General features: G+C 46.4%; 1 protein-coding gene across 1 annotated transcript; it reads right to left on the reverse strand.

The window, feature by feature from the left end:
* Positions 1 to 5,147: 5,147 nt before the first annotated feature.
* On the reverse strand, positions 5,148 to 17,237 carry LOC135895218 (killer cell lectin-like receptor subfamily G member 1). The gene is made up of 5 exons (XM_065423294.1): positions 17,120 to 17,237; positions 12,592 to 12,696; positions 11,523 to 11,674; positions 8,461 to 8,564; positions 5,148 to 5,293 (listed from the first exon to the last, which is right to left on the reverse strand). Exons 1-5 carry the CDS (start codon positions 17,235 to 17,237, stop codon positions 5,182 to 5,184), a joined length of 591 nt encoding a protein of 196 aa, XP_065279366.1. The 3' UTR covers positions 5,148 to 5,181.
* Positions 17,238 to 17,689: the final 452 nt, after the last annotated feature.

The raw sequence follows: 17,689 nt of genomic DNA on the forward strand, positions 1-17,689 counted from the left end.
CACACCACCTCATTGATTTGATGGCTGAATGCCAAACTGACTTCTCTGGAAAGCATTGATATCTGCAGTTCATTAACACCAGTTGAAAGGGCAGAGGTGTTGTTTGTGCTGGAAGAACATACAGAAGTATTTTCTAACAAGCCAGGGAAGACACACTTGCTGACTCATTACAGAAAGGACCACAGCCACCTCCCAGCAGACCCTACGGGGCACTGGCAAGGTGCAGGAACAAATTCATATAGCTATACAAAGCATGTTAGATCTGGGAGTAATTAAAGAATCTGACAGCTCGTGGGCATCAGATATGGTCTTGGTCCCTAAGACAGACACCGCTGTAAGATTTTGTGTTAATTACAGAAAACTCAATGCTGTCACAGCGTCAGATGTGTATCCCATGCCTAGAATTGATGATATACTGGACCTTTTAGGCAAAGCGAAATATCTCAGCTCTTTTGATTTAACTACAGGTTATTGGCAAATTCCTTTAGATAAGGTGCACAGAAAAAAAATCAGCTTTCAGCACTGAGAGGGGCCTGTATGAGTTCACAATATTACTATTTGGGTTAATTAATGCAGGAGCCACCTTTCAGAGGCTGGTCAACCAAGTGTTAAATGGTTTGCTGAGCTTTGCAAGGGTACGTCAAGGCAGTGTTTAGCAAGGCTTGGGCTGATGACAAAAAACACTTAAAAATTGTGCTGTCAAAGCTCAAAGAGGCGGCCGAACTATAAAAGTCTCCAAGTGCAAAACTGAAGCAGCCAGAGTTCCTTTTCTGGGACACTGGGCAGGGGGAGGTCAAATATCCCCTGATCCCTTGAAAGTTGAAACCATTTTGTAAATTGGCCTGTACCCCAAATCAAAAAACAGGTCCAATTTTTCATAGGTCTGGTAAGCAGTTACAGAAGGTTTGTGTGTGGGTTCAGTGACATTGTATCTGCAAACACAGATCTATATAAAAAAAACAAAGCCCAACAAAGTTGTATGGACAAAGGCATGTCAAGAGGGCTTTGATAAGGTAATAAAATGTTGTTTGAAAAGCCTGTGCTAACTAGTCCAGATTCTGACAAAATGTTTGAAATGTATACAAATGCATAAGACATTGGTCTAGGCATTGTACTGATGCAGAGAGGGGAAAATAACAAAAAACACTCCATTGCTTTCTTAAGAAAAAAATTGGTACCTACTGAACAAAATTATTCTGTTATAGAGAAAGAATGTTATGAAATAGTGTGGGAAGTCAAGCAATTAAGACCCTATCTTTTTAACAGGAAGTTCAAGGTGTTGACAGATCATTCGCCATTAATCTGGTTAAACAAAACTAAAAGCTCAAATTCCAGACTTCTACATTGGAGTTTTATACCCCAATAATCTTATATGGATATTGTACATATAAAGAGAAAAGAAAACATGGTGGCAGATGCCCTAGCCAGGAAAGAGGGCCCTGAGCTGCAGCCTCCAGGGCAGCCAATGGCTAACCCTACTACAGCTTTGTAAGGGAGGAAATGTGACAGAATATACCCGCGTCCACACACTATTGTAATAATGTCTGTACAAGGTATGCCTTGTGAGATATTATTTAAAAACTCAACTTGCTGATCAGTAATATCATAGCAAAATACACATAGCAACATTATATGTAAAGTTATGAACATAACCTGGTATCATGACTGAACTATGTTTCAGGATTGTGCCCTGGTATATCTCAAGACATCATTACCTGGTTGCCAGGTATATAGAAATAATGTACTTGAAAGATATTACATGTCATTATGTTATTGAGAAACTGAAGTACACTTTTTCTTACATCAGTATTCCAGAGCAACTAGTGAAGACAACGGGCCACAATTCATTGCAGTAGAATTTTAGTCATTCCAAACTAATTATGATTGATTCTGATCATATTACTAGCTGACTGGATTACCCATAAGCGACTGAAGAGGTTGAGAGAGCTGTACAGACAGCCAAGAAAATCCTACAGCAGAAAGATCCATTCCTTGCTCTTCTGAGTTACAGACCAACACCAGTAGCAACTACTGGATATAGTCCAGCACAACTCCGGATGGGAAGACAACTCAGAACTACTGGTCCAGCTTTGGTAAAGAATTTATTTCCAAAGTGGCCAGACATGAAGAGAGTGGGCAAGTTGGGTAAAAAGGCTTAACAAGCTTATGAACACTTTTACAACAGACATCACTCAGAGAACTGCCAGGTCTAGAATCTGGTGACCATGTTCATGTCCAACTAGATCGTGAAAAAGGATGGACAACTCCAGCTGTTATAAAGAAAAATAATCCAGCACCCAGATCATATGCGATCAAGACCAACAGTAGAGAGTTCAACATCTAAAGTTTGTTCCTCAGAAAGAACGATTAACAGAGCAAATGGTACAGATGGCAGATGCAGAAGACGATGACGACTCAAGGATTCCAAACTGACCACAGCCAGTCGCTGCAACTAACGGATAGCCAGATGATCAAGTGGTTACACATTCAGGTCATATAACTAGAAAACCAGTACAATTCAGAGACACTTAACAGACTTACCTGTACTGAACCTCAAAGACAGCATGATAGTGTAAATATTGTAAATGGTAGGGGGAGATGTAATGGAAAGCCAAACTGTATTATACTGTTCAGCCACTAGCTGGCAGTGTGTGTAACACACCATAGTTAGATGAACCTCAGGCCTGGTCTCCAGTACAGAGTTAGGTCGAGGTAAGGCAGCTTACGTTGACCTAACTCTGCAAGTGTCTACACTAAAATGTAGCTCCAACTGATGTAACTTGCTCCCTGCGCCGATTTAATAATTCCACCTCCATGAGAGGTGTAGTGCTGAGCTCGATGTAGTTAGGTTAACACAGTGTCAATGTAGACGCTGCATTGCTTACACTGACTGTTGCTGCCTTTCAGAAGCTGTCCCACAGTGCCCCACAATGACAGTTAAATCAGTGCAAGCACTCCTGGTGAGGACGCACACCACCGACACAAGGAACGCAGTGTGGATGTTCAAAAGCAATTTAATTACATGGGCGTACAGCCACCTCAGTAACTTAGGTTGACTTAATTCTGTAGTATAGACTTGCCCTCAGCTTTACCTGGCAGAGTTTTAAAGGATCTTATGATGAACACATCTGGTGTGTACAAGAAAGCTCCGTAGCCAGCCCACATCTGGTACAGGAGCATAACAGCTCCACCCCACACCTTGGGAGGAAGAAGGGGGTGACCATAGGGGAGGGAGGGATGGGGTGCAACAAAGTGGGACCCAGGCCTCTCCTCCTCTGGCTGGCTCTGAGCACAAACCCAGCAACCACCACCTCCCTCCCAGCCACACCCAGACAGCAGCACAGGAGGTAATGGGGAGGGGCGCTCGCATCCCCATCCAAAAGGGGAGCCTCTGCCGGTGTTCCAGCACTGTGGGTGTGGGGGGGGGGGGGGAGGCCCTGGCACTTCCCCAAGTTCTCTGCTCCGGGCGAGACAGCAGAGGGGAAAAGGACGGCAGCCTGTATGTTGGGAAGCAGAGGCGCTGAGGGCCCGGGGGACTGCATGGTACCTCCCCCATGCTCTCCAGGCTGTGCCTCGCCCTGGCCCAGGTGTCCAGACTGAGCATGTCCCTTCACTGGGACAATATGTACCAAGCCCAGGCCCCCAGTGCATTACCTCCTGTGCAAGTGATGGGTCCCCCGCCAGAGGGCCACCCTACTATGCTGTCTCAGGCATGGTCCAGAGGGGAAACGACAGCTGCTGCTGAGTCTCTGCTCAGAGCCAGCCAAGGGAGGTGGGGTGCCCCGTCCTTCACCCCTCCCTCCACTCTGTGCCCATCAGTAATGCTGTTCTACAGCATTCCAGAATTACTCGAGTGCTGCCATGTTCTCCCCAACTTCTCTTTCCATATAGGTGATCCCCTCCCAAGTAACACCGCCACCCCTCAAAAAAAATCATGTCACTAACATGCCATTTGCTGCCACCTCATTGCTCGCTCTGCTTGTGTGTTCTATTCCTTCTCTGCCCTGTTTCTGTCTTGCCTACATGGACTGTAAGCTCTTCAGGGCAGGGACCATCTATTTCTCTGTGTCTGTCCCGCAGTGAGCACAATGGGGGCCCATTCGTAGTTGGTCCCTAGGCACTACCATAATACACGTGATTATTAAATAAATAACTACTCCACAAGTATAGGCCTGAACCACTCAAGCTAAAGGAGGCCTATAATTAGGCCTGGAAGAATTAGATTTTTTTTTTTATAATTTCAATGGCTAATATTAACGTTAAATATTATTTTAGATTTTTATCTATTTAAATGTTATGGTTGTGGCAAATTATGGAGAAGTCAGGCAATATTTAATGACAGTAGATGTTGAAATTCAAAAAGTTAAAGCTGTATAACTATTAAAACACAAATTGTCAACATCACAAGCCAAAATACACAAAGCAAATAACCTTAAATCAAACTCTAATAAGTTCTCAAGCAGCATTTCTCTTACTTTGCCTCTCTGTACATTTTGATTATCAATGGAAATATGTTTTTCATCCGTTTGTGTGTACAGTGAAATCAACATTTACCAATAAAAGTCGAATCCTTCCAAATCTCATACATTGCTAAACAGTTCTGATTTGCTCCAAAAGAGGACAGTGGTGATACAGACACAGACTAGCTGGTTCATTACACTATTGGACAGACTGGTGCCTCCCCAAACTAGGGGACATGAGCTAAAGGGGACGACACGTGACCTCCACATGTTTCCTCCCCTCCCCCAGCCCGGGGCCCCTGCGCTCCCTGCCCCCTTCCTTCCCTGGGCTTGGCTTCCGGGGACAGTGGTCAAACATGCTGAGGGATGGGGGGCTCCGGTTCACTCGGTCGCTGTCCCCAGAAGCCAAGCCTGGGCAGGGGCAGCCCCAGGCTCCCAGCCCTGAAAGATGAGGACTGCAAATGGATCTAGGTTTTTTGCACAGAACTCACCCTCAGAGCTCCAGCCTCAGGGAGCTGAAAGTCCATGAATCAGATTTCAGTCTCCTACATGGCTGTGCAATTTCAACAGAGGGCAATGGTGACACAAACCTCCTACTAGGAGCAGCACCAGCCTGCCCCACTGGGAACAAGGATTAGGCAGGTCTGGATGCGCTGTTGGGGTCCAGATCCATTGGCTGAGTGTGAGTGAAGACTATTCTGTGGGAAAGTGCAGGAGGAGGTTACTTGGGGGATTTCTCACAGATCCATGGTAAATCAACTGCACAGCTGGAGGCCTGGAGGGCACCCATCACCAGGACGCCACAGTGCTGCACGGGGCTGTTAGAGATGACCCTGCAAAAGAGACACAGAGAACACAGACTGAGGAGAAATAGTAAGAGTCATCACTAAAAGGCAAGGCAGAAAACTCTTTATGGTTGTCGGGGGGAGGTGACAGGAACAGCCGCAGAAGGGGCAGCGGTCACTGAATCCAAAACAGACACTAATAGAGACTGCGTATATAGACTAACCCCCCGGCCCATTATCACCACGAAACCCATGCCAGTACTAGACAAGGACACGGTGCAGTGAATTAACTTTAGCAACTTGAGCGATGTGTGTGTTCGTGCCGGGGGCATCTGGGTCAGGAGGAGCGTGGCAAAGCGGATTTCTTTAGAATACGAAAGTTGGAATTCCAAAGGGAAACTGGTCAAGTAGCTAGAGCATAGGACGGGGAGTCATGAGAGCCTCATCCTACTTCTGTCAGTGACACACTGCGTGACCCTGTGCATGTTGGCTCACATCTCTGGGCCTCACCTTCCATATCTGCAAAATAGGAATACCAACACGGAGCTCCCCCACCGAGCGGGTGTCAGGCTAGCTCATTACCTGGAGTGCTTTGAGAAGGTGCTAGAGAGAGGGAAAGTGTTCTGCCATTATTATAAAGCCCCAGGGCCAAATCCTGAGGTCCTTACTCAGGCAACAGAATGAGCAAAAATGAAGGCTCAAACGCTGGTTTATGCTGCTGTAAATCCAGAATAATTTTACTAACGCCACAGGGCCTATGCCATGTCTACACTATAGAGACTATAGCCGTAGCTATGCCAGTGTAGGAACACCACCTCCCCAGGTGACAGTAGCTAGGTCAATGGAAGCATTCTTCTGTTGACCTACCGGCAGCGGGGCTTAGGTCGGCACAGCTACGACACTCAGGCGGGTGGATTTTTCACACCTGAGTGGCACAGCTATGTCGACCTAAATTTTAAGCGTAGACCAGGCCTAATTCTTCACTGACTTGAACTTTTTGTGCCACTTGCACCAGTGTAAAGTGGGTGTGAAATGCTCCCAAATCAGAAAAGTAGGGCTTGATTCTGATCTGATTTAAACCAGTTTAACACCAGTGGGACTCTAAACTGTAACCAGTGTAACACTATTAACTTCAGTAGAATAATTCTTGATTTACAGAGATGCAGGTAACATCAGCTTCAGAGCTGTAAGATTTTATAGCTACTTTTCACAGGTGTAAATGATGTCATACTGTGCAAAGTGGTTGTGACGCTCCCCAGGAGTACCCAGGGCTGTGAGGTACCTCACCACCACCTGCCATTAGCATGAGGCAGTCTTGCCTGTGCCTGCTGTAACACAAGAACTGCCATTCAGGCCTCACTCTCACTCTACAGGTTAGTAATAGGCACAAACCAACCCCAAGTCTTCTGAGCCTTCCCTGAAGTGTCCAGCCCCAGTATACTAGACACTCACAGAATTACCAGGCCTGTTGTTTCCAAAGGAACAGTACACAACAGCTTGTCAGATTTAACTCAGGACCAGCATTTTGCTTAACACCACAGCACTGAGATATATTTATAGTAAAAACAAGAATAAATTTATGATCAAAGCACAGAGATGCAAGTGATAGTGAGTATGAGTATTAGAAACAAATGGTTACATACAAAAGAAAATCATAACACTTTCTAGAGACTAAACTTAACTAACAAGTTACACTCCTGTCTAAAGAAGCTTATCTCACCCACGGTTCTCTCAAGTGTTTTCAACTAAGCCTAGCTGAGAACAAGACCCCTCTTTCATGAAGCAAATAGGCTACCCGTTTACTTCCTAGGTGAAGGATGACATGGTGTTGTCTTGTCTCCCAAATATAGTAGAGTAAACTTTTGATGTGCGCCTCAAGATAGTGTTCTCTCCCCCTACTCCACTGTGTGCTTCTTCCTGTTATTTTTCTCTCTGTGATGTTTTACAATCCTTCATTAAGGAATGGTCTAGAGAGAATACTTAGTCCTGCCATGAGTGCAAGGGACTGGACTAGATGACCTCTCGAGGTCCCTTCCAGTTCTATGATTAACATTCAGTTTAGACTAATAAGAGAAGACCCATTGTGAACAATACTTAACATGTAAACAGCCATATAGATAAACATTTCTTGTCTGTCAGAAAACCTGTTATTACCAGTGACCAGTCCCTAGACACAGTCTATAAGAACTTGGTTTTGAGCGTATTTACATAACTCCTTACGTAACATTCGTACATGTGTTTCACAATTATATAGATGACTAGTGTGACATCGGATTTTATTTGAGACCTCACATGACATTCTTTTGTGAACTAGAATGCACATACCAGACCCAGGAGTTCCCTGTAGCTACTCTGCACCCCTTTGCTAGCTGGCATTAAGAGGGTCTTGGGTCAGAGTGGTAGAGAAAAAGGCTCAGTGGCCTTGGAGTCATGCTGATGGCGGTAGAGTAGAATTTGACGGTGCATAAGATCTGGTCTACACTTAGAATTTAGGTCAACATAACTACAGCACTCAGGGATGAGAAAAATCCACATCCCCTGAGCGCCGTAGATATGCTGACCTAACCCCTGGTGTCAATGCAGCTAGGTCAGCAGAAGAATGTTTCTGTCCCCCTAGCCATAGGCACTGACTCTGTAGGTGCTCCAGGGCTGGAGCACCCATGGAAAAAGAATAGTGGGTGCTCAGCACCCACCAGTTGCTCAGCACCCACCAGTTGCTCAGCACCCACCAGTTGCTCAGCACCCACCAGTTGCTCAGCACCCACCAGTTGCTCAGCACCCACCAGTTGCTCAGTGGCGGGCACTGAGGGGAAGGGGCAGAGAGGGGGTGAGAAGAGGCAGAGCAAGGCAGGGCATGCTCGGGGGAGGGGACGGAGCAGGAGCGAGAAGAGGCAGAGTGAGAGTGGGGCCTTGGGGGAAGGGGTGGAGTAGGGGCAGGGCCTCAGGGTGGAGCGGGGATGGAGCACCCATCTGGAAAGAAAAAAGTCAGCGCCTGTGCATCCCTCAGGAATATGGTGTTCCTACACTGACAGAATAAACCCTTCCCTCAGTGTAGGATGCATCTGCACTGTGGGGTTATGCCAGCATAGCTATGGCGCTGTACCTATACCTCAGTAGTTTTGCCTGAGCAAGGACTGATAAACACTGTTAGTATCTGATGATCTAGCTCTTCAGAGTGCTGCTGGTTTTTTTTTTTAAACTGAAACCAAACTCACTTTGTATTGTTGAGTTTTGAGCCGTCTTCCCAGGTCCAGCCACTGCCTGTGCTGTTCCTCAGACCAATCCAGTGGTACTTTATGTGCATTCCCAAGAACAGGTCCTAGAAGGGAGTGGGGAAGGACAAAGGAACTAATCAAAATCAACCTGAAAATTCAAGTCCTGATAGGCAAACGGAGCGATCAAATGTCAGGTAGCAAAATATATCAGCTGAGCCTGACTATTATCAAGGACCTTTATTTTCAGTGATTATTTTGTTTAAAATTTCCTGGGAATTTCATCTCTGTTTATTACAAAAAAATTAAAATGTGTGAAAATCAGTGCAGAAACTTAACTTGACAGTTTTGGGGGGACAGGAGGACAGAAAAAAAAGTAACAAAAAAGTAATAGTATTGAAAGTAAAAGCAGTTTAATGCTGTGGTTTATTTAATGAACTGTATATTAACAGTTTGTGACTATATGTACACACATGCATGTGCGTGCGTATCTTCTACCACATTGTCTTACTTTGACCAACAGTCTCACACTTTACACTTAGACTAACTTATTAGTAACATAAACACATCTAACTAATGGAATGCATTGGATTTTCTTCATGTACTTGAGTGGCCCAAAATTGGATGAAAAAATCAATAAAAACTGAATAATTACTTGTGTAAAACTTGGGAATTTTTCAGTAAAAACTGCAAATGAAGTTTGCAATTTTAACTACTCTTCATGTGAGTGGCAAGACCTCTGCTTCCACCTTAAGAAATGCTGATAGCTTGTCTCCTTTGCTGCTGTCCCTGCCTTGTGTTCCCCAAACTCTTCTTTTTATAATTAGGGGGTAAGCAGCAGCCCAATCCTGGGTGTCCTGTCTTGAGACATGTAGCACACACTGTGTTCAGAAAGCAGCAAATCACAACTTGAGGTGCCTTGTGTTGATACTGCAAAGGAAGTTCCCAGGGCACTAAGTGAACTCAGAGTGCACCCGCCAGAGTCTCTTAGATAAGGGTCCTACATTAAAAGCTACAGGGCAATTTCAGACCAAGTCAGGACAGAGGTGCACAGGCTGAACTCAGTGCGGCTACAGGGCAGGATTGAGAGGCATTGGCAGAGCTACGTGGGGAAGCACAGGACTGGAATAGGCATTGGCAGGGCAGCATTGAGGTTTCATTAAGACACAAGAACTTTTCCCCCACAGCTGGGGTGGGCAAATTTCTTGGCCCGAGGGCCACATCTGGGTATGGAAATTGTATGGCGGGCCATGAATGCTCATGAAATTTGGTGTTGGGGTGCGGGAGGGGGTGAGGGCTCCGGCTGGGGGTGCAGGCTCTGGGGTGGGGCCAGATATGTGGAGTTCAGGGTGCGGGAGGGGGCTCCTGGCTGGGGCAGGAGGTTGGGGTGCAGGGGTGAGGGGTCAGGGCACCGGCTGGGGGTGCAGGCTCTGGGGTGGGGCTGAGGGGTTGGGGGTGCAGGAAGTTGCTGCGGGCTAGGACCGAGGAGTTCAGAGGGCTGGAGGGGGATCAGGGCTGGGGCAGGGGGTTCGGGTGCAGGAAGGGGTCAGGGGTGCAGGCTCCAGGCGGCACTTACCTCAAGCAGCTCCCAGAAGCAGTGGCATTTCCCTCCTCTGGCTCCTATGCGGAGGCACGACCAGGTGGCTCTGTGTGCTGCCCTGTCCGCAGGCGTCGCCCCTGCAGCTCTCATTGGCTGGGGTTCCCGGGGGCAGCATGCGGAGCCCCTTGGCTGCCCCTATGCGTAGGAGCCAGAGTGGGAACATGTCACTGCTTCTGGGAGCCGCACAGAGCAGGGCAAGCCCCCGACCCTACTCCCCGGCTGGAGCAACGGAGCGGGGCAAGCTCCAGGCCCCGCTCTCCATCGGGAGCTCAAGGGCCAGATTAAAACATCTGGAGGGCTGGATGCGGCCCCCAGGCCGTAGTTTGTCCACCCCTGCCCTACAGGCTTTCATTTCCATTTGTCTGACTTTGAGCTTGTGTTCATTGTTCATAGAAACAATAATTGTACACAATAAATTCCGCCTTGGAATAAATCCACAAAAATTGAAGAAATCACTAGGGATGAATTTGCCCCACTGTGTTTCTAACTAAATCATAATAAATACTCCATGCCTCCTGCTGCCAGGAATGGTGATGCAAGGAAGCAAAATAACAAAACGGACATCTTCCATAGAAGCTCTAGCAATGAAGTGTCTTTGTGAGGCAAGGGACTAGGAGGAGCCAGAGAGATGCCTGGGGAATGGAAGCTTGGAGAAACCAGGGAGGGCTTCTGGACGTGTGGAGATAGGCCAGATTGGGAAACATCTCCAGGAAATCAAAGAATGTTTCCAGCAAAAGGGAGCCTATGGGTCACAGCCTATGCAGCATAAGGAATGCAGTAGCACGTGGCTGGAGTACAGGGGTGATTTATAGAAGGAAAATCCATTGTATGGGGAACTCATGACAGGAGATATCAAGGGAGGCCCCAGGAACTGAGAAGTTGGTGGGGAACTTTCAGCAGAGGGGTTAGGGAGGTTTTCTGGCAGTAGAAAAATGGGTCGTATGGAGGTTGAGGACGGCTCCCAGCAGCAAGAACTGTGGTCAGGATTTGCTTAAGCAAGAGTCCCAACTAGCTTTGCCTTGTTTGCCTGGTGCCTGAAACATTCTCATGGTCATCAGTCTTGTGCCCCCTACCTGGTACCTGGAGGTGAAAGAGCTTACAAACAGATGGCTTCCAGTATCACCCACACAACTGCATTCAGTTGCTGAGACTAGCTGAACTAAGCTAAGCTAACTCTCATCAGTGGAAAGCTAACTATTGGTGGGGGCAGGGACATGGGCCAGAGGATGGAAAAAGGCTCCCATGCAACATCCTTCCCTGACTGCTGATCATAACCTCCCCATGGGAACCTCTTAAATGTAGACTGAAAATGTCAGCCTTCTGCGTAACATTGTTATAATTAAGGGGTTTTTCGCCCCTTTATAGTAAATTGGTGTCAGCATGATAGCATGCACTGGAGGCAAATCACAGACGCATTTGCAAGACAATGAAAGAGCCTCATGTAATGATACTGACAGACTTTTACCATTTTCTTGGCATCACTGATCACCAGGAGATGTGATCCTTCTGCAGAACAGGATGCCTGGCTGGAATTCCAATCCTTTTTCATCTTGGAGAAGTAGTAACAGCTGCTTCTGTAACCAAACCACTGGTCAGGGCATCCAGGAAAGGAGAGATCTGCAAAGGAATCATAATGACTTTTCTCTTTCTATTCACTCTGAAGCATTTTAGGGCATTTTATAGCTGGGATACATGCCAGGATTGCACACCCACTTGTGAAAATGTAGCCACCTTGGGTAGAACACGACAGCCATGTGGAAAGGATGGACTGTAAGGCAGGGACATGAGAGTCAGGAATAAAAGTATAAACAACTATACAAGGCAATAGAATCACAGGCCCTTTGTGTAATTTGCACCACTCTTTACATCACCTCTGAATTTGATCAGTTGTGTGCACTATAGGGCTGATCTTCCTCTGACACTTGGATAACTCCACAGACTTCAGTGGATGCAGTTACTTAGTCCTGTGAGAGCAGAACTTAGCCCTCTGAAAGCAAGACAGGTGCTGCATGTGTTTGAAAAACAGGGGAAAAGGTCACAACATATCGAGGGTGTGATCGTTTCACAGGATGAGAAGTGGAAAAGGTGTGACCACAGCTCACAGCAGCATGCAGCATATGCATATGGGGTTTAGCACCTTCTTGTGCATGCTACACTAAGAATGTCATACTGGTAATACTTTTATTTCTCAATTCACTGTCTAACGGTAGACAAATCTGGGGGGAAAAAACAACAACACACCTTTCATTATATTTCATTGCTCTTCCTTTAACTAGGAAACAAGGCCTAGTTAAAGGATCTACCCTCTGGGGTCTCCATAGGGGGTGACCTCAGTAAGCTGTAAGTAAGCCTCTGCTTTCCTTTACAGGGTGCAAAGCTAGAGTATATCTCCAGTGTCTTCAGTGGAGTTACTCCCAATTTGCCATAGTATAACGGTAATCAGAATCTTGCTTTCTCTGCTTAGGTGAATTGAGAACAGCTCTCCCATCTTGTGATCTCAGGTTGTTCACATCAATGTCTCTTTGGACACTCACCATTCCTCCAAACCATGCATACTACCACTGCAATCACCATGAGGGCGCTCAGTGTCCCAACACCTACAGCCAAGCTGTACAGGCCAGATGACCAGTGCTGGGGAGCTGGAAGAGAAAAAACAGGAACCATGGTAAATGTATGGTGTATACACCTACCTGACTATGCATCCCCATTAATAGCTGTATTTTTAGCCTTGTACACACACGTGGTACTGGACAATTTATAAATGGGTCCAACAATAACAGCATTCCTGTCCCAAACAGCTTATGGCTACAGAGAAGGCTACAGATTTTATACCCCAAAAGGGATGCACTGCTTACATCTCCCTATAGTTCCTTTAATAATATATCTATACCCAGAAATAGCTGCCTACATCTGCACTACCCAGGCATCAGTAATTCCACAACACTGAACTCAACAGCCCTGCACAGTGCTACGGGATATTTTGCGGCAGGGAGCACTCCTGGTAAGGGAGCACCTTCCTCTGAATCAGAACTGACCCCAATACCTCAGAGTCCAGCTAGGGCGCTGTGTGGACGTGGATGGTGCATGTGACTCAATAAGGAGCGTTGTTCCTGAAGAATCATTACTGACTCCAATGTTCCATTGTGGTGCTGACGAATGATTTTGTGCTCCTGGAGCTGCTACTTTTCAGATACAATGTAAAAATAAGACCTTCTCCACATGTTGATTTAAAGATTTCCTGGTACTTTCTGCCTGAGTAGGTAGTTTTAACCTCAGCATCCTGTCCCGGTTCCTAATCATATAACTACATTCTGCCTCTCTAGAATTCTTCCTGGCGTTTCAGATGGAAAAGTTACTCCCTTTCTCTACATTGATCATGTCTTCATTCATCTCTGTACAATGCCTAGGACGAGACCTTCGGATAACAATTCATTATTATTATTATTACAGTTTTACTAGCACAGTGTGGCTGTTGAGTGCCTCAAGATATTGGACTCAGTCTGAGGGCCTGAGAAATCCCGCAAAGCCTGATGTTAAGAGGGAAGGGGGAGCTCCATCTCCATCACATAATCCTTTGCACACATTGATTATAAACAGAAAATAGCTCAAATAGAAGATAAATATCTGCTCACACTTAACACTGAAGTCTGGTTTCACAGTTCTGAGATGTCGCCTGTCCAAACTTTTCAGTTCCTCCCTCTTCTCAAAAACAGAGTATGCGTCCCGGACCCTCCTCTCTCAACCTCCCAGTCCAGACGTTGCATCTTTCCCACAGAACCAAAGTTCCTGCTGCCATGAAAAACTAATTCCAGCACAATATGAATGAGGAAAGACTAAAATAAAATTGTGATGGCTACAGTTGCTTGCTTACATCTTCCTTGCTTGCTTGCTTACAACTGTAGCTGTGCTGGCTATGTCCTATTCATTATATCTTTATGTTATTATTTTGACTTTTAAATGGCCTCTCACTGGGCTCTTGGCACATGTACAATGAAAGAATCACAAACCAGAAATAAATGTATCCCCATAAATTCATCTGCCTTAATCAGTTAGTCCCAATAAGTTATCAACATCCATTGAACCCACATACACTTTCCTAATCTTGCCCCTTCCCCAAAGGCTGGGGAAGCTAAAAGGCCTTGAACCAGACTATCAAGGTCAGCAGACTCAGGATCCAGGGTGCAGATGGAAACAAACCAAAATAAAGGCTGTGGTACCCTTCCAAGATCCAGCCACAAGACATCACTCACAGTCAATTGTATAGATGTTCAAAATGTGATCATGCATGATCTTTGGGCTTGGTTCCCCATCACTGGGGTGCAAAGACACCCATGGGCTCTGCGTGTTTGGTTTCCCCTGAGTGAGGCACATATACACCACTGGGCTTCTTGAGCATGGCCCTCCTTCAAGAGGGGTCAGATGCTCCTTTGGGCTCTACTAGGCTCCTTAGGTTTGGCCCCTTCTTAACTGGGGAAAGTGGCAGTACTCTCCCAAGGCCAATCACTCATGGTGCCACAAGTGAGGCATCACTCAGTAGATTGCACAGACCTTCATAATAGGATCATCCCTCTCCTTTCCTACATGCTCACAGTGAGCTGATTTCTTTTATCACCCATAATTATTTGAGCCCTGGGTTCAGTGGCTCCTCTCCTTAGCCTTTAGCCATGGGTGGCAGGTATCATAGGCTAGGGGAGGCTGTGCCTCCCCAGACAGGCATGGCCCACCCATGCTCCACCCCCAGCCCCCCTGCTGCTTCCCATGCTGCAGCCCAGCTCCAGGGGCTGGGGCCGCACCGCCCACCCTCCCGGCGTTCCGGGGGGCTGCACTGGCATCGCCCTCCCTCCCCCCAGGGGCACTAGCCTGGGGCAGGGGCCGGCAGCCACAGTGGGAGGGCTCTGGGCTCCGGTGGAAGGGGCGAGGCCCTGGGCAGAAGGGGCGGGGCTGGGGGCTAGTCTCCCCCAGCCAGCGGTTCACGCACTGCCCATGCCTTCAGTTGTGGGGAGGTTTGTGCATGCCCACCTTCCCGGGACTTCAACAGGTGAGCAATGAAATAATTAATACTTGAAATGTCAACATTGTTATGCTTGTGTATCTGGTGTGGCTCCCACTGAGATAAATAGGGCAGTTCACACCACACAGAGTTATTGTTTCAGACTCTGCAAACACAGATAGAGATCACTGCATCCCTTAGTCTTGAAAACAGGACCTGAGTGCATCTCTCCAACCAACCATTACAGCTAGAGACTTTTTAAAACACATGAAAACTTAAATTTTGGAGAATAAGATAGCAGCATGCAAGCAGTGTTGGTATGCTGCACCGGCACATACTGGCTGAATCTGAGTCTTGGCAGGATCCATCCAACTAAGAAGGAAAGCAAACTCCAGAGTTGAGGGTCCTTCAGTGAGAATTCAGTGCCTGTAGTTCTGCCCTGTTGAACCAAGGTGCCGGAGGCCTAAGGGCCTCTGCTGATCTCAGCTATTATGGTATCACGAGGAGAGAGGCTTTGTGTGGGGAAAGGGAAAAAACCAAGATGAGATGAAACTGAACAAGAAGTGGAAATCTCACACTGGATAATCACAAAATATTTCCTAACAGTGAAGAACCTGTGAGACTGGAGAAGAGTCTCCCCAAAGGAAGAGGAGGGAACCCTTTTACACACAGGACATTTAAACAGGGACTGGACAAAGCTCTTGGAGAGTTGACTGTGGTGGACTGCATTGTTCCCCAGGAAATGACAAGATGTGACCCAATAAGAGGTAGTAAGAGCCTTGCTTCAGCCCAGAGAAAGATACTTCATTTGGAGATTTGGAGGAATGAGGTGGACAGTGATCAGACGCTGTTTCCTGGGGAGGCAGAGGGATGTGGGTGTGAAGAGGAGCTTCCCCTTTTCTGTTCCTCTAGCCTTAGCTCACCAGGGGACAACGTGAAAAGGGAGATTTTGAAACAAAAGAGAGACTGCAAACATCTAATTGAAATATACACAATACAATCCACATCTCCCATGTAATGGACTTGAAACACAGCCAGAAAACATATCCAAAACCAAGGAGGTTTCCTACCAACTGAGTGAGACTTCACTGGCAGGTGGATATTTGAAGTTTCCTATGCAGCTTTGTTCAAACAGATTTATATCTAGACACGTGGCATCAACAGTCCCAGGCACCAGGAATGTGTGTTTTAGCTGCATACACAGAAGCATCTCTTCTTGGGACAGTGAAGCAATAGCCCCTCTCTACACAGTTCTGATGAGACCCTACCTGGAATATTATGTTCAATGTGGGCAGCTCATTATTAGACATTAGCAAACTGGGGGGAGTTCAGAGAAGAGCAACAAAAATGATAAGGGGACTGGAAGGAAACAATTATGAGAAATTAAGAGAGCTAAAATCAATCTTAACTTAACCACAACTAAGGTGGGGACTTCATAACAGCCTGCAAATATCTGAAGGATATAAACAGCAAGAGGGGAGAGGAAACTATGAAAGGAAAAATATAAGATGAATCCCAGGAAAATCTTCCTGATAGTGAGATGTGCTAAGCTGTGGAATGGTCTCTCAGGAGAAGAGATGGAAGCTCTGTTACGGGGGGCTTTTAAAACTAGACTGAAGAAAACACTGAAAAAATATAATATGCCACATGGAACAATCTTGCACTCGCCCTCGGAAGACAGACCGAATGATCTAAAAGATCTTTTCCCTCTCTCATGTATGATTCATATATGCCAATAATTTATCTGTACCTTCATCTTTATTATCCTACATAGGCTTAAATTCTCCAGTCTACTGTCATGCAGTCAAGCTCAAGAAAGCTACAGATTTCGGGTACCCAACCTGAGAATCCTACTAGGGGCCTTAATTTCAGAGATGCTGTGCTCTTTCAGCTCCCACTGATTTCCCATAGAGTTGTGAGTGCTCAGCACTTTTAAAAATCAAACCCAAGATGTCTCAAGCTGGACACCCAAAATCAATGACCAGCTCTGAACATTTCTGCAATAGCTCCTGTAGACACCATATGACAGAGCCTTTGCTCTGGGATTCACCAGTTTCATTTGGCTTGCTTACCTCTATTTGTCCTGACATCATTGGAACAGACTGGCGGTGTCTGTGAAAACCGTACAGAAGTATAGATTATTTCTTCACTCATTTCTGCCACAGAGGTTTCTGCCCTGCTTACATCCATGCCAAGATGAGGAGTGTGTATGGCAAGGAGTTTGAATCAGGCTGTTGAGCGAAAGAGCTCAGAATAAGGCAAAACAGGAAACCTGAGGCTGCATTTAAAAAAAAAAAATGCAATCTGGCAGCCTCCACCTTCAGCTGTGTGAAAGAAGTGAATTCAAGGAAGGGGTTAGCTTAAATGGAGGCAAGAGCCAATACGCTGATACAGAGGGAGCACAAGGAAACAGAGTATTATGATAGGTGTAATAAGCAGCAGTCACAGTACACCAACTGCCTCATCATTGCCAAGCACTTTGGAGGCAACATAACCAAGAGGAGATTTGAGAGGACAAGGTGGTGGCTTTGCGGACTTTTACGGAGAGCTCTTTCCATGCATAAGGGGCAGCATGGAACACAGTGCAAAGGTGTTCTTGGAAAACTGACAATTTCAGCAAATGAGCAATGAAAGCTGGAATC

Source organism: Emys orbicularis, chromosome 1 (genome assembly GCF_028017835.1).
Source record: "Emys orbicularis isolate rEmyOrb1 chromosome 1, rEmyOrb1.hap1, whole genome shotgun sequence".
NCBI lineage: Eukaryota > Metazoa > Chordata > Testudines > Emydidae > Emys > Emys orbicularis.

Excerpts from the sequence above, each read along its gene's own strand:
- LOC135895218 (XM_065423294.1), bottom strand. The coding sequence starts at position 17,237 with ATGGATGTAAGCAGGGCAGAAACCTCTGTGGCAGAAATGAGTGAAGAA. Across the intron at positions 12,697-17,119 it reads TGATGTCAGGACAAATAGAG|CTCCCCAGCACTGGTCATCT; the intron begins GTAAGCAAGCCA and ends TTTCTCTTCCAG. Across the intron at positions 8,565-11,522 it reads TCAGTGATGCCAAGAAAATG|GACCTGTTCTTGGGAATGCA; the intron begins GTAAAAGTCTGT and ends ACTCCCTTCTAG.